General features: G+C 40.4%; 2 protein-coding genes across 4 annotated transcripts in view; both read right to left on the minus strand.

Moving 5' to 3' along the window:
- LOC311523963 (serine/threonine-protein kinase WNK1-like) overlaps positions 1-16107 on the minus strand; it is a 171532-nt gene that overhangs the window by 64351 nt on the left and 91074 nt on the right. For all 3 annotated transcript variants that reach the window (XM_084634576.1, XM_084634575.1, XM_084634577.1), the window contains exons 5-8: positions 12031-12119; positions 10610-10829; positions 10000-10336; positions 8609-8796 (exon numbers count right to left, since the gene is read on the minus strand). In XM_084634576.1, the coding sequence (XP_084490702.1) occupies positions 8609-8796; positions 10000-10336; positions 10610-10829; positions 12031-12119 (834 nt within the window). The remainder of the gene's footprint in view (positions 1-8608; positions 8797-9999; positions 10337-10609; positions 10830-12030; positions 12120-16107) is intronic.
- LOC311514372 (uncharacterized protein) lies at positions 1769-5916 on the minus strand (the record flags this gene model as incomplete). The annotated part of the gene is made up of 2 exons (XM_084616928.1): positions 1769-3351; positions 5677-5916. The coding sequence occupies 2 exons, from the start codon at positions 5914-5916 to the stop codon at positions 2107-2109; spliced, it is 1485 nt and encodes a 494-aa protein (XP_084473054.1). The 3' UTR covers positions 1769-2106.

Consider the following 16107-nt stretch of genomic DNA (forward strand, 5'->3'; position numbering starts at 1 on the left):
TGTGTGTGTGTGTCCTGGGCTCACTTTGAAAGACATGTCAAAAATCCAAACCAAATCATTTCCAGATTCTCAACACTAATAAATGTTCAGAGCCTATCAGTTGGATCAGCTGTCGGAGAGACAGAGGGTTCCAGTCCACAGAGTCCTAGCTAATACAAAAAGACATCTTTGAATAAATAAGCAAATAAAAGAATGGATGAATGACATTACAAGTGAATGTGGAAGAGACTGAAGAAAAGATATGGTAACTAGCCCCTCAGCAGTTTTGTTCCCACTTGACTAAATATCTTTCTGTATCAGAAACTGGGACATACAGTAACTATACACCTTAGTACAGCCCAGAAAGCAACAGTCACCCAGCTCTCTTTCTTAGTTTGTCACTCTTCAGTGGGAAGGCTAAAAAGTAGAAAGTGTCTAGTGCATTTAGAAAGTTGCATAAAGTACTGTATGAAATATTATTCCTTCAAATTATTAAAGCCACAAGATTTCCCTTAGACAGTGTACAAACCTGCAGTATATTGTTTCCATTAATACTTTTGGAAAGCATTCCTGTGATTTAAGAAAAAACCTTGGAAAGCATACCACCATCCAGGGAAGCTTTTTCTTTTACTCTTAATAGTTTCTTGAAGGCTTTGCCTATGTTACAATTTAAATGGTACATACCAAGATAATACCTCTTCAATATGAGGACACACTAAGTCCTAAATCATGCACTATTTTAACACATTAGTCAAGAGCTCTTAATAAAATATCTCATGTATGGATTATCTTCCTTATTTTGGGCTACCTTCCCAGCCATTTGTTTAGTCTTTAACATACAACAAACTTCAGTAAGTGGTTTCCTATGTAACAATATTTATAGGGTACTATAATCCCACATTGTTTCAAAGCACTTCACTAGACTTTCACTCCACTTCACTCTGCTTACAGTGAAGGTTCACTATGCTCCCTTTGAGTGCAACAACTGTCAACAGATTAGTGCTTAGAAGCTGCATTCTGAAACAGCTATCACCACAATCCTCTACTTGTGTTGAGTGGGTGGGAAGAAAAGCAGTCTCCACTACCCCATGAGGAAAGCATTCAGACTGAATCCCTGGTTCCTGACCTTTCTACATCTATATACTGCAGAATAACAAAGCTCCTTTTCTTCCTAAACAACATCTCCTCCACTCCAAAAAATGGGCTAGCTCCACATGCAACTGCAACAGTGAAGAAAGTCCGAACTTCACTGCTGAAATGAGGAGAGTGAGGGAGAAGAGAAGTCTTCTTCTAGCTAGGTCCTCTCCTCTCCTGGCTATTGCAAGTGAAAGTACTACATGTACCAATAAAATATGTAAATTTCAACAACATTTAAGTTTGTTTTATTTTTAATAGTCCCAAGTTCTGCCATTATGTGGAAGTGATACCATATGAATATCAAGCTCAGACAATTTGTGCAATTGGCTTTTGTTTACATTTTAATTTATCAAAATAGTTAACTTGGAAAATAAACTTTCCTAAGTAATCTTCAGAGTGCTCCTTCAATAAATACATTCCCAGATCTGTGTATATTTACAGACACACCTCATCCCCTGAAATCCCTTTGAAATCTAGTAAGAGTTTCACCTGCTTCTGGACAGTGGACAGATCAATTGGCATTTTAGTTTTTCTATCCTACATTGTATGAATAGTATATTGTTAAACAGTATTAAATTCTTCAATTGAAGACACTGACTGCATGACCCAAGAACGCACAATTCTTTGGTCACAATATTTCTTCCCACAGAATTAGTCATACCTTACTGTACCCAATTCATAACCTCTTCAGGATGAAAAGCCAACCCTGCATTTCAGCCCCCTGCATCTCTGAGCTGAACATCAGCTAGGAAATAATGATAAGGAGTACTGACTATTTGCCACAAACATCAGAAGGCCCCAACTACCAAGATTTTGCCTGGGCTGAAGGTATGATTAGCTGTTGATGTCTCACTTGTTTAGGTGAGACCTTTTAAGATACTGAGATCCTAGTATATTACTGATATAGCGGGAACATATCCTCTAAATTCCAAGATCTAGAACAACTTTGAGTGGGGAAGGGAGGAGAAAGAAAGAAGGGAAACCTGGCTCTTAATTGTGTAAAGGAGGACTTAAACAGCAGAGAAATTCTGGAATGGTTGCTCCTGTAACCTGAGGGTAGAGTGTAGGTGGTCCTAATGAAAGCGAGGTAGACAAGGCCTGCTGAGCTGAGGCTCCCTGTTGGAAACAGATGAAGAGCTGTGATTCTTGAAATACCTTCTGAGGCAACGGGACAATGGGTAACGAGACATCTGAACCAAAAGCTGTAGATGACCCTCCTGTCGGGGGAGGAGACTGGAAATCACCAGTGTCAGAGGAAGTCAGCTGTGATGAATCACTTGAGTATTCTGGACTTCCCTCTGGCCAGCTGTGTCTGATAGATCCTGTTCTGGGCACTGTTAGCTCAGGAACAAGGTAGTTATACTGTTCCTCTGTCACAGGCTGGAGGCGACCATGCAACCCTGTTGCCTGAGTGGACTCCTCCTGATTAAAATCCATCGACCCCCGGCAGGTTCTGTAAATACGTTGAGGTAAGATACCCCCTTCTCCTGAAGCCGAATTTGCTGTGTGTACATGGAACTCAAAAACACAGCTTGTTCTGCCATCACCACTGTGAGTAAGCACAGCAGGTGCAGAATGAGGAACAAATACCTGGTGAAACTTCATCTGTGTGGAATCTGCACTTAATGGAGATGAAACACTGGACAATGGTGAAAGTGGGCTGATTCCAGAATCCAGCCTCAAGCTCTGTACATGTCTTGGCAGGAAGGTCTGCCCAGATTGGTAGTCATAAACAGAGTTCTGAAGAGGGCCACCTACCACTTGCTTCTGTTCAGGCACCTGTTTCAAGTACTCTTCAGTCCCATAGGAATTATATGCTACTGTATCGTAATGCTCTGGCAACTGTGGCTGGTAGCGCATGCCCACTAAGTAAACTGCTTCTTGAGGCATTCTATAGTGAGCATCCTCAGGAGGTGCTGAACTGACTTGAACATGTAGGGGCTCTCCAGTGACCCTATGAGCTGTAGTGCCCAGCATAACGACTGCCTCTGGTGTCCAATTTGTGGGGCTACCACCAGGTGGAAATAAACTCTGGCCAGTTTTCAGCAAGGGCTGGAAGTGGCATGTTTGGGCTTCCAAGAAGGAGGTACTCTTGCGCCGCTGAGAAATGGTGACCTTCGGCGGGCAGATAGGTGGTGGCGAGAAAGACACTGACCGTTCATGAATGGTTGGGAAAAATATCTGTGAATCTGGGAACGTTGGTGTTCCCCCACACGGATGCACCAGAGACTGAGGCTGTATTGATATGAACAAGACAAGTAATTCATACATTTAGAAATGAAAGGACATGAACATGCACAGCTCACTAGGCAGCTGTGTAGTAACCTTATAGAGTGACTACTCCAAGTTCATGATCAACAACACATACAATGCTTTGGAAATTACAAAAAAGAAAATATCCATTAAATACATCCATGGTGAACATGAATCATAGAATATCAGGGTTGGAAGGGACCTCAGGAGGTCGTCATCTAGTCCAACCCCCTGCTCAAAGCAGGACCAATCCCCAACTAAATCATCCCATCCAGGGCTTATGACAGCATATAGAAGTATTTGCTTTTGTTAGAAGCTGCTTTTCCATAACAACCCCCTTCTTCTCATTCACGAAAGAGAGAATTTGCTGCTGACAATGAAACAGACTTACTTTCACGGTACCTGCAACTGCTTTAAGTTAAGCCTTTGAGTTACTGATCTGTGTGCAAGTTATACCTAAAGAACAAATTCTGAATTAGCTAGCAGTGAGGCAACAATCTCTTGATTTTGTGTTTACAAGGTCCACAAAAAAGGCAAGAAAGGGAGGAGAAGAGATCTTCAGTTTTTGGTTACTTAACTCAGATTATCTCCCATGAAGATATATTTTTGTTACCCTCTCAGAAACCATTCAGTACTTGCTACATGCTAAAAGGCAATGGAATGACCCTCCTAAGGTTGCAAGATTAAGCCATCTGTTAAGAGTCACTCATTATGTTACATCATCTTTGGACTCAGTTTTTTTCAACTGCCCTTCCTATTTGTGGTACTCAATAGGCAAGCCATTAACACTCATTAGAATTGACTAGACTACTCCTGTATCTCCAATCTGAATAGACCTGTACTAAACCAGCAGTGACGTTCTCAAAAGCAAGTTACACACTTTCTGATTTAAGTGTTAGGTTAGGCTCATCCTGGCTTTTTTCCCCAAGGGTCAAAATGAAGGGTGAGGAAAGGTTGTACTGTAATTTGTAACAGTGATGCAATTTCACTATATATGACACTACTTATTTTCATTAGCACCTCATACTTTCTACACCAACAGTACTTACATATTTAATTTAATTCCTCTTGGGAGAACAGCAGCAACCGTGCAATCACTGACAACTACTACAGGCTATTGAAGTCAAAGAAATTGCCAAGAACTGCTTCCAATTGGCTAGAAGTTCAAGTCAGTTAGGAAGATCTGGTTCAAGGATAATTCAACAGCAGGGTAACAATCAAGAGCATCTATTTCCAAATGTTCAGTGAGATGCTTTCATCTCACTTTGCCCCAGCGTATTGAGCCATGATGCAATATTGCCCCTCTTTTAGGAGGATTCTACAAGAGCTATCAGCAACTGATTTCTCCATGACATTGTGATTGATTATAGTGAGCTCAAAGAATCAAACAGATCACTTAATTTCCCCTCTGGAAAAGCAGCAGCAAACTCCCATAGTGCACAATACAGCGTATAAGGACATGTCCTTTATACTCTATTCCTGTGTTCTGGAAATTGATTCCGTATTCCCAAAGTTCCCCTTAAAAGGAAATATTTCCTCAAATTAAAGAATAAATTGAAGCCAAACACACTTCTAACTTCAAACAGAATCAATTACTCTAGAAAGAGCCTTCCATTCATGCTCTTAGTATCTAACATCTGCTCTAACAGAAGCAGTCTTTCCACCTCAAAACACAATATTTATATAGGAATCAATGGAAACTTAATTGTAACTTCCCTCCAGAATCAAACAGAAGGATGCTGAACTGTTTGCTACTCCTACTGATTTGTTTTAACATTATAAATCTAAAAGGTCACTGTCCCCACTAAAACAATCCTCTGGAGCAAACCAGCTGCTACTAATAAGTTTTAATACCTGGTCATATTTGACATTAACAATTTTATCCAGGACCTGAAAGAATGTCACTGACTGCCTAAAAGCAGAAGCAGGTGCACTAACCTTATGGGACAGACTAGATTGCAGCTTCTCTCTTTATCTTCTGTGATACATTTAGTCCTTTCCCTAAAGCTTTAATTGAACTTGGTGCCAACATTTCTTATTAGTTGTTACATAGATTCATAGATATTTAGGTCAGAAGGGACGATTATGATCATCTAGTCTGACCACCTGCACAAAGCAGGCCACAGAATTTCACCCACCCATGCGATAAGCATGGTGCTTCCCAAAGAGAAGGGATCAGCACTCTAGTTGCATAGGGCATAGGATTTAAAAAAAAAATCTGCTCCTCTTTACTTTTATTAAACCAAACCAGGATGTATTTAATGGTAACTTATCTTTGTGTGCCAGGAGGCGTACAGTAACACATACAGGAGTGACAAAGAGGGAAGGCAGGCTGGAGCGTCGGTGCTTGCGTGGAGAGGCAGAGTGCATGGGCAGGACATTCTCCAGTACTTTAGAAAGCTTTTCTGCAAAGGTTTCCTCAGGGGCAGTCCGAAGGTAGGAAGGAGAAAGAGGTGCACACAATGCTGGTGGTGGGGTAGAAGGAATACTGGGAGGGATGCAGGGCAGAGAGGGAACAGCAGAAAGATGGGGGACACAAACTGACATGCTACGACCACGTTGAGGCTAAGGAGGAAAACAAAATTAAGACATGAATGCTTTAAAAACGAAAAGTTGGACAACTGTAATGAGCTAACACAAAAAGTCACACATACATGTTAAGACTAATGCTGATTGCTATGTATGCAAAGAGATATGAGGGAGTTTAATGAAGGCCAGCACACAGGGAACAGGAAGTGTGCACCTCTGAGGACTTGCTTGCCTTGGATTATTCAACAGTGAAGAGTGTTCCATTAATGCTCCTACCAAAAGCAATTTGTATGTGCACACGAAGAGCAGGGCTGACAGATAGGAGATATTTTCTCACTGTACACTCATTTCAGGAAGCTTTGAAACAGTATTTCCAGTACCAAGCAACTCTATACATGAAAGACCCTCGGTGCTTAATTCACAGCCTTCAGATGTCCACACTAGGTTGGACTGGGGGAAGGCGTGTACGTCAGAGTCAGTGATACTTGTCTCTCCAGTCTTTCTGCTTGCACAAAACCTATTTCATTTTCTATGAAGGAGTTTAGCTTCCTATACATATAACTGGACTGATATGGTAATAACTTGACTGAATCAAGTCCTAAATCTATCCTAAGAAATTAAGCATCATCCACAACATGAATTGTGGAGCAAAAAGTTAGAGTTTAATATTTGGAAAAAAATTGCTTCTTTAATATTAGATTTATTGCATTTTCTAGAAGATGGCTTTGTTAAATAAAGAGCCAAGATTTTGTGATTTTGACACAACCCAGAAGCCATTAGGTCAAAATCTGACCCAATTAAATACTTGTAAAAAAGAAAGAAGTGGAAAGATGGAAGTGTTAGTATAGCAACCAGCCCATAATTTCAAGATTTGTTCCTCTAGTCATTGAAATGTCTCACAATGAACTGCCCCTTTGCCTTCAAAGACAATTGAACTCAGAATGTAAAAAAATCCAGAAAAATCCAGATTGGTGGTTTTCTGGTGGCCTACCACTGATTTTAGCAAGATTTTTCAGATTAGTATCTGGACTGCTCAGAAGAATTGTTAGTGGGTTCCCTACTGTTACTCTAGCCATTCAATCTGGAAGCCAGGCATGTCAAGACTGGAATGTTTTCTCATCATAGCCACATCCTTGGATTGAAATATGGAAAAGTAAGAGAGCAAGCAAAGGACTACTTTAGACAGCTTAGAAGCTTAATTTGATTAACAATCAACAGCGCCACAAACCTTCAGGTTAAGTGCCTTTGAAAAGGATGGAGAGGCCATTTATTCATCAATGCAATTGGTAAGTTTCTTCAAAGAGAAAGGCTGACACCACTAACAACTGCAATAAAATTCCCTGCTATAGATGCCAAAACGGAAACCTGAGGATTCCCAAGACTCAACAGAAAATGGTTTTGTATTCTCCAGATATGGTACCATTATTTGCCTCTGAGTTTGCAAATGAAGGAGCCAGCAATGACAGCTGAATGGAAATATAAATACTACAGCGGTGAGAGGCAGGATTTTTTTTTTAAGAGCTCCTACAAAGTCAGCATTGAAAATGTATCAAGGGGGGAAAAAAGGGGTGCCAAATAAAGGGTAACAGATGAATAGTGGAAAAGGTATTTGTGGCCTTTGCAGACTTTCCAGGGAAAGGAATATGCATGGCAACTGACAAGCAACTCAACACAAGCTATAAATAAAATGGGAACACACAAATGTGGATCTCTCCAATCTGGAGTGCTTACATGCAGCATTCTATAATGGTTCAAAATTCTTACCTGTGACACCTGTAATCAAAGCCTTACAGAATATACATGTAGCAAGTTCATATTTATAGAGCAGCTCTCATTAAGTTATTCCAATACCTCTGTCTGTCCTTTCAAGAACTCTTGGTGCTTGGAACTTCCACACTTACTGTTAAGTGTAGCAGAAGCACAGCTATCCTGAGTGAGACTAAGCATAGACTTAAATGTGAGATAATACCCTCAGCTTAGGTTTGCATCAGTCAAGACTGATACTGATCCACCCATTTCACTCTAAATGCATGCTGGGAGGGGGGTGGGGGGAGAGACACGACACACGGGACGGGACACCCCAGATTAATTCCTGTTCATCCTAAGTGAAGTGCTGCATTTGAGAAGGTCTGCATACAGCCTGAAGTGTTTCACCTCCCAGATAGATTCTGCATTTGCATACAATATGCACAGGTTTGGCAGAATTCAAGTTGTATTTTTTTTATATAAATTTTGACATAATAGCAATGTATATTTTAAGCATTTTTATTATAGATTTAAATTGTCAGTTGTGCAAAACTATAGGCTTAAGCACTTTTCAATATTAATTTTATCAATTTAAATTTCAGAGTTGTGGAAAATTATGGCAGACAGATGTGAGATTCAAAAAGTTAAGCTTTATAACTATTATAACAGAAACTGCCAATATCTCATGCCAAAACGTACAAAGTAAGTATCCCTAAATCAGGCTCAAGTTCTCAAGCAGCATTTTTCTTTGTTTGCCTATCTGTCAATTTTGATCATCTATGGAAATATTTTTTCATCATTTGCGTGTATGGTAAATCAACATTTACCAACAAAAATCTTATCCTTCCAAGCTTAAATATATACACTGCAGATTGAAAGGCAAGAGGAAAGTTTGCAACAAAAACAGACAAACAGAATGAAATAATCCATAGTGTTCTGTGTGCCTTTTGAGGTTTGTGCTTACCACTGTGGGTAGCTGATATCCTCCATGTTGTTGAGACTGCGCTTGGCCAACTGAAGCTGTGTACCCCTGGATTGTAGCTGTTGAAATAGTCTGTTCATGCTGGGAACCATAGGACACAGTTTGCTGGCTACTCACACATGATTCAGTATGAACAGATGATCCCTGCCCGCTGTCAACAGCCCCATCAGCTGCAGATAAAGACCACAAGACTTTAGTTTCAAAAACAGTACTGTGGACTCACAAGTTTTAGTCTTGCTTGAATATTAAAAGTCCAGACTTTCAAAAATGGGTGCCTAAAGTTAGGCTCTGAAATATATGTTGCTTGATTTTCCGAAGTGCTAAGCTCCCAGCAGTTCCTAAGTGAAGTCAGAGCTTACAAGTACTTTGCACTGTCAAAGTCAGGCCATTTATTCAGGTGTTTAAGTATGAATTTGGAAGTCTAACTTTAGGCACCCTTCTGAAAATCTTGGCCCTAAAAACTTTAGTAACTGCATGCAAATAATGTCAGTCACACAACCTGCCCTGATTACAGGATGTCTTCCCACCTCCTCCAGGCTCCGCAACATGTCCTATATTGAACTAAGGTCTTCAGGGCAGGGTTTACTTTCGTTGTGTCATCTACAGTACACTGGCAGTTTTAAAATATTTTATTAATTATTAAGAGGAAAACTGATCCAAAACAAAGATTCTCTTCCTCCACTATAGCAAGCCTATATATGGATATAACCCTGAGTATTCTGTCTCAGAGCTCCATCTCCAACTCTGAACTAAATTGATCCGTAGTATCAGGAGACGAGCGTGGAAAGCCACTGACAATCATTTCAACAGCTCCTTTACCTAGACAGAGTTATCAAAAAGTTATTCCCAACTAAATGTGGAAGTAAGAAATTTGCTTCAATTCTGCCTTGCTCTGGACCTCACCGGCTCTTTTGAAAATGTTATCAGGTCCTCTCTGGTAACTAGGGGTTCTTTAGTATTATTATTATTTTCAAAGAGGATGAACAGCTTCATTGCCTTGCACACATAGGTGTATCTTTCAAGTCTGAGTATATCCAAAATAAAATCTTAATATCCAGGTGCCTATATAGGGCAAATGGTAACTTATGTTTCTCTCATTTTAGTAGTGCATATATGGATGGGAGATCAACTAGCTTCTCACTATTTTCTCTTCCTCTTACAGTCATATACTACTAGAGAGAGTTCCAGATATGAGAGCAAGAAATGAAGCAACAACTCATTACTTTGGATACCCCACTGTGGGCAGAATTATCAGCATCATGTAACCTGATTTTTCACTTGAAAGGGAAATCAGTAAGACTCCCCAGAAGGAAGGAAAGTAAAATTAAAGGAAGTGGGAGTACATCCTGAATGGCCTGAGGCAATATACTTACACAGAACAGATATGCCGGGCTGTTGATATTGCAGCTGTTGGTGCTGATCAGCCTCTGGCTCTTCAGGCTCTACTTGTGTGGACACTGATGCTGAAGTAGTGGGGATGGCAGTGATGCCAGTGGCAGATGGAGGGTGCTTTGCCCCTGCCTGGGTAGCATTTGTTTGTAGCTGCTGCTCCAACTGCTGCTTCTGACTGATTTCTTCCTGCTTTCTTTTTTCCTGCTCTTCTCGCACCAACTGACGCTGCTCTCGCTTTCGCTTGATCAGAGACACTCTGTCCTTGATTGCTTTGGCCATTGTCTTGTGATCCCCTTCACAGACATACCCTGACTCCACCTAAAGCAAGACACATGGATGTTCACAGAAGTCATATTACCAAGCAATGGTAATATCACATCTTGCCACAGCAATACAAGTACAGCTCTGCTGTATAATCTTCAACTTCCCAGTCTCCTCTGAAGGTTAGCTCCAAACACAACCAATCCCTCACCCCCTTACATCAGCTAGGGCAATAAAAGGATGGCAGGTTACACCCTAACCTCAGAAGAAAGTGTGTCAGTTGATCTAAAAACACTTACAAATGCCCCAAAAGGGCACAAGAGCCCTTACCATTTCTTGTGCTACATCCTCTGGGACATCTCTCTCCAAGTCAAAGGAAAACTCTATTGCCTCATTGTCCTTGTATTTGCCCTTAAGCTTTTTGATATCCTCAATTCGTAACCAGAGCTTGATGGCAATCTTCTCTCCATCATCTTCCTCTGCTAGTTCTACCCGCACACCAGTCTCTTCTTGGAAGAAAGCATGGTTCAAAAGGTCCTTGATAGCATATCTACACATACCAGGGTAGAGAAGTGGAAAAGGAGAGAAGATACACAATAATTAGGTTTTGACAAAATCAGTAAGGAACATCATCTTCCTTGAATGGCGATCCCAAAAAGCTTACTCTCAGCTTTTCATACTACTCCCATTAACTCCTCTGTTTGTTTTGTGGGATGGGGGATTAAATCACTGTTTCAATTTTGCTTTTCCAGTGCCAATTTTTGAAACTTTTTAAGATGCAATCAAAGATTAACCCCAAGATGATGCAAAAGCATGCAACAGTCAGTGGCTTAAAATTCACTTGCATCTCAACTACAAATACCTAATCCTAGCAGCACAACATCATGTTACTTACTTAAAATAATGGACAGCATGTCATAAAAACTCTTGAAACTGTATGGCTTTTTGAAGGTTAAAGTACCATAATGCATCTGTTACTCCACATATTGGGCACAGTGGACACTACCATTTAAATAAACTAGTCCGTATTCTATTCAAGATGGTCTCCAAACCCTCGACCAGTCATCTCCGCACTGGTTACCCAACTGTCTCATTCCATTTGAGATCTGTATTTATTTCTGACAGCCCTGGCAACGAATCAGTGACCAACGATCTCCATCATCCCTCTCAGCACAAGTAGTAACATTACCAATGCTGGAGAGAGCTTCACCTATCTTCCTTCCCACAACTGGCAGATGTCAGTGACACCAGGCCTCAGCGACTAAGTGGAAGGGAGATGGGTATTTGATGAAAGGAATAATGCTCCACTTCACACTTACTTTTACCTAGGTTTAATTATGGTCTTATGCCCTAAATTCAGGCCTTCAACTTTAGTGCTATTTGGGAAGCACTGGTGCAGATTATATTCCAAACAATACATCCCTGCTGAGTACAAATGGTGATGTCAAACTGTACAGGCACAGTGAGATAGAGCATCAATGTTCTCTACTACAAAGAGTGACTGGGTTTGAACACAGTTGTGAATAATCAAATCAGCTAACTCAATGTGATCAGTATAAAATAGTCCAAATCACACTCAGCATCATGTCAGTCATGACCGCTCTCAAGACTTCAACATTTTATCAGAAGTATATGTACAACACTATCTGGAAAGTTTCCAATACATAGTATCTGAAGCCTTATAGGACTATTCCAGTGCCTTATTCTGTGCTGAAATACAACTGTCTGGGACCCATAGAAGGAGAGCTTACCTTTCATCTTTGTTTTGTCGGATGCATCCCTCAATGATCTCCTTCACTTCAGGAATTGCTACTTTATCAAAGCTAGCTGGCTTGACTCCCTGAAACATACAGAAGTACCAGTGGGGATACAGCAACAAGGAAGCCCACTAATTCATTTGTAATGAAGTTTAAGAATTGCAGAAACCACTTTCATATTAACACAGACCCATATTCTGTATATACAGGGCCAAGTTCATATCCCCGGTGTGAACTACAAAGATCAATCTGGCACAGGATATCTTGTTCCTCAATCATTTATTACTGATCTTTCAAAAACAGATTCGTCCTTTTTCTCTACCAGACATCCCCTATGTAGTTTGAGGGCTTTAGCAGTTATGTGCTACTCAGCCATTTTAAACTTTAGAAGAATTTGTTGGCTAGAGGGTCACATGTCATCTCAGCAGGGAGCGTCTTCTGTGCAGCTCCAGTGCACTAACCCACATGATTACCTGAATACACTCAGCAAAGAGTTGTTGCTTCCTCGAATTGTTCCAAATTATGGTCATGCAGAAAGATTTAGGCCTAGATTCATCATATAGGAAAGAATTCAGCTATATTGACAATCTGTCTGGATGGCTATGTAAATTGTTCAGTGTCCTAGACTGAGATTGATTGGGGGGGGACTTCCCTTTTCCTCAGCCTCTCAGTCAAAAATAAATCTGAAAAGGCAGCAGGACAGTCTGACAGAACAAACAGATGTTAAGATTACACAGGCAGCTCTAACGGGCAACACTTCACAGAGTTTTAGCAACACAAGGGCATACTCCTGAGAAAGAGTAAGCAAAATCACTTCTTACAGCACCTTTTCCATAAGGATCCCCTGGAAGCCAGTGCAGATATATATGGGGCTAAATTCCCTTATTTACATGTGACCAACACCCCCACTGATTTTGGTGGGAGCTGTGCACACATTAAGGAAAGCAGAATTGGGCCCACAGAACTTCACTTTATTCAGTCTTCATCTCAACTTAATATTAAAGATGGCAACACATTGAAAGAGGAAGCAGCTAATTCTGTTTATTCATAGTTTTGGTTATCTAAGGTCTCAGTTTGCAGCCAAGTAAACTATAAACTTAAATTCAGCTAACAGATCTGTTACTTATGGTGTCGATCACTGCACTATCTGTATACCCAAAGTATCAGCCTGCACCTCTGGCGGATCACAATGAAACCAAGCACAGAGCCAGCCCTGAAGTAGCAGTCAAGGAACAGGGCTATATGAGGTACTTCAAACCTTCATGGTTTGGTGTCCTGAGCACCTAGAGACATTCTCCCTGTATGATATATCAGCTAGGGCAAAGGTTCTCAACCTCATGGTTACAACATACCACTCTGCCCTGCGTAATGGGAGGGAGGTCATAGGGAAAAGGTTGAGAGCCACTGAACTAAAATTCAGGCTAACAGTCCCTCATTTAAATGGAAGGGGGCTAACATCATGATATTTTCAGTAGATTTCCTACACTAAATTCCTTCCTCTATTGGTTTGAGGACCTTCCAGGCACACTGCACTGCCTATTTTCTCTCCCAGGCGAGGGACAAGTGGGTTCCAACAGGGATAAATGAGTGAGAGGGAAGCACTGGAGTCCAGATTTCTAATGCCTTCTATTGTTATTAGTTGTAGTTTTAGTATGCATTGTTCATGCATCCAGCAAAATGGAGAGGTGTGTTTAATAACCAAAAATTAAGTATGCTGGATGTATTTCACACAAAAAATCCAAACATCTGGTTGATTCTATTCTGGAGGGCCTGTTTCCTTACTCTAAACTTTGCTCTAGCTTACAGATCCCTGCAACTAAGATTCATAGAGTTGAAGAGTATAGTGTGATAAAAGTAAGCCGTGGAGCAGGGCCTCTCAGTGAACATTAAGAATGCTTTTTTAAAAGTTTTTTTGAAAATGAGAACTTTATTAGAGGCCAATGGCCCAGCTGATAAGATAGAAGTAAACTTGATACAGCAACGCGGGCACGTATAATCTCCCAGTTTTCCAGCAAGACGTTAGCAAGATTGTACTGCATTGCAATAGATCTTAAAATTATCTTAATCTTTAACTTTCTCCCCAAATTCCTGGTTCTTTTTTCATCTCTAATCATCTTACTGCTTAAAGTACCAACAATTAGCAAAGCTAAATTATTTAAATATAGTCACTTTCCAAGCTTAAATTGAGGCCAGGTATTCAAACTTCTAAGGTGGTTACTTTGGCTACATGATCCATTGTGTAATTTATATCTCAGTTTCCCAGCCAGAGATCAGGTATTTCGATCACAGGGAGCTCCTAAGGTTATGCCTACACTGCAACTGGTAGTGCGCCTCCCAGCCCAGATAGATGGACACACAACAATGGCAGTCAGACATTGTGGCACAGATTAATCATTCGAGTACAGACTTGGGGGAGGGGGGTAGTGAGTGTCAGGCAGATTTATACTCTGCAGCTATCCTGTTCCACCACCCATGCCACAACAGTCACTGCTATTTTTAGCACACTAGCTCCAACAGAGCTAGTGTGCCTCTCTCTACCCGAGCTGAGAGGCTCACTCCCAGCTGCATCATAAATTACTAGAGTCCTGAAAGTAGCAACAGCCTGCATATACCCCAATTTACATCACCGACAACAGCAACAGAGGTAAGATGTCAGTTAAGGATCTTTAGGAAAATCTCATTTCAGAAAAGCAAAGAAATGAAATATAAAATAGCTGGCACAGCTGAACATAAGCTTAAGGAAATAAATGAGAGTTTCCTGTTTATGGTACTTTATTCTATGCTCCATCCTGTAACTGCATCAATCTTGTAAGTGATGAGGAAGTTAATAAGGGGGTCCCAGAACTACAAACGTTACCAGGTTAACAACTGAAAAATACTCCTGGATATTTAACATTAAGAGATTTCTTTACTATTACCCACTGCCTTAAGCTGTAATCAGTCAGGAAGCTCCTTCTCAATCAAAGGCCTGGCTGCACACAACATAATTTCTAAACATACTGTAACGAGGGAGAAATGAGGAAAGAGGTCCTGTGCTTCAAGTGACCTTGGTGTGTCCTGTGTGCAACTATACACTCTTTCAACAGGCCCTGGAAAGCTGAAGACACTCAAGGACATACTTTATCAGTTTCTTGGCTCAAGCAGTTCATATTAACTAGTTGAGGGTATGCATGGTATCATGTATTTAGAAGCACAGTTCCCACCTCTTTGCCTTCTCCAAGCCCATTAGGAAGAATCAGCAGTGAGGACAAGCCAATGCATTTTTTTTAGAAACTATGGGTTCCCACTCCTGAGTGGCAATGTTCAGTTACAACAGCACTGAATACCTGCCACGACTTTTGTGGTTTACCGGTGTTTGTTACAAAGAATAATGGGCTCTTACAAATGGCAGATTTAAGGAACTGACATATACTTGTTACAGATACCTGTTCTAGACCTGTTTAATACAAAAAATTAGTCTTTTGGGTGTACACTCAGAGCATTTAAATACTTCTGTGCATTGTTAACGTGCCTATAAACATGATACCCAGGCACTAATAGTCAGATCTTTAGCTATTAACACATAATAGACCAAGCTGTAATATAGAAGCTATCGAGATTAGCTCAGAAATCAACACAAGAGCCAGCTGATGTATAATTAGAAGGGCTTTGATGAGGCAGATAGAGTGGATATTTTAACTGGTCAAAAATGAAGTTCGCTACTCTTGTTTTACAATCTGCATCCACATTTACAACAAAAGCAAGATCACTAGTTGAATATTTTATACATCTTTCAGAGTAAATTTGTGAATTTATCAAATCAAATAGAAAGGGTGCTTTAAAATCCAGCAGCTTTCTCTAATGTCCTTGAACAAATCAAAACAAGCTAACATAGGTAACTGAACAAACTCCAGAACATTCTTTCAAAATAGTTTTGAAAACCAAGAAGAGAAACAACTTTGTTGTACTCTGCATGATTAGTATCACTTTGTTCAGATTCAGATTACATCTAGAAAATTGTAGCAATAAATACTTAATTATCTTTCCTTACCAATTCAGAAGTCACTTTTATGTGTTCTTATGGAGCAAATA

Source organism: Lepidochelys olivacea (genome assembly GCF_965140295.1).
Source record: "Lepidochelys olivacea isolate rLepOli2 genome assembly, chromosome: 1".
In the NCBI taxonomy this organism is placed as follows: Eukaryota; Metazoa; Chordata; order Testudines; family Cheloniidae; genus Lepidochelys; species Lepidochelys olivacea.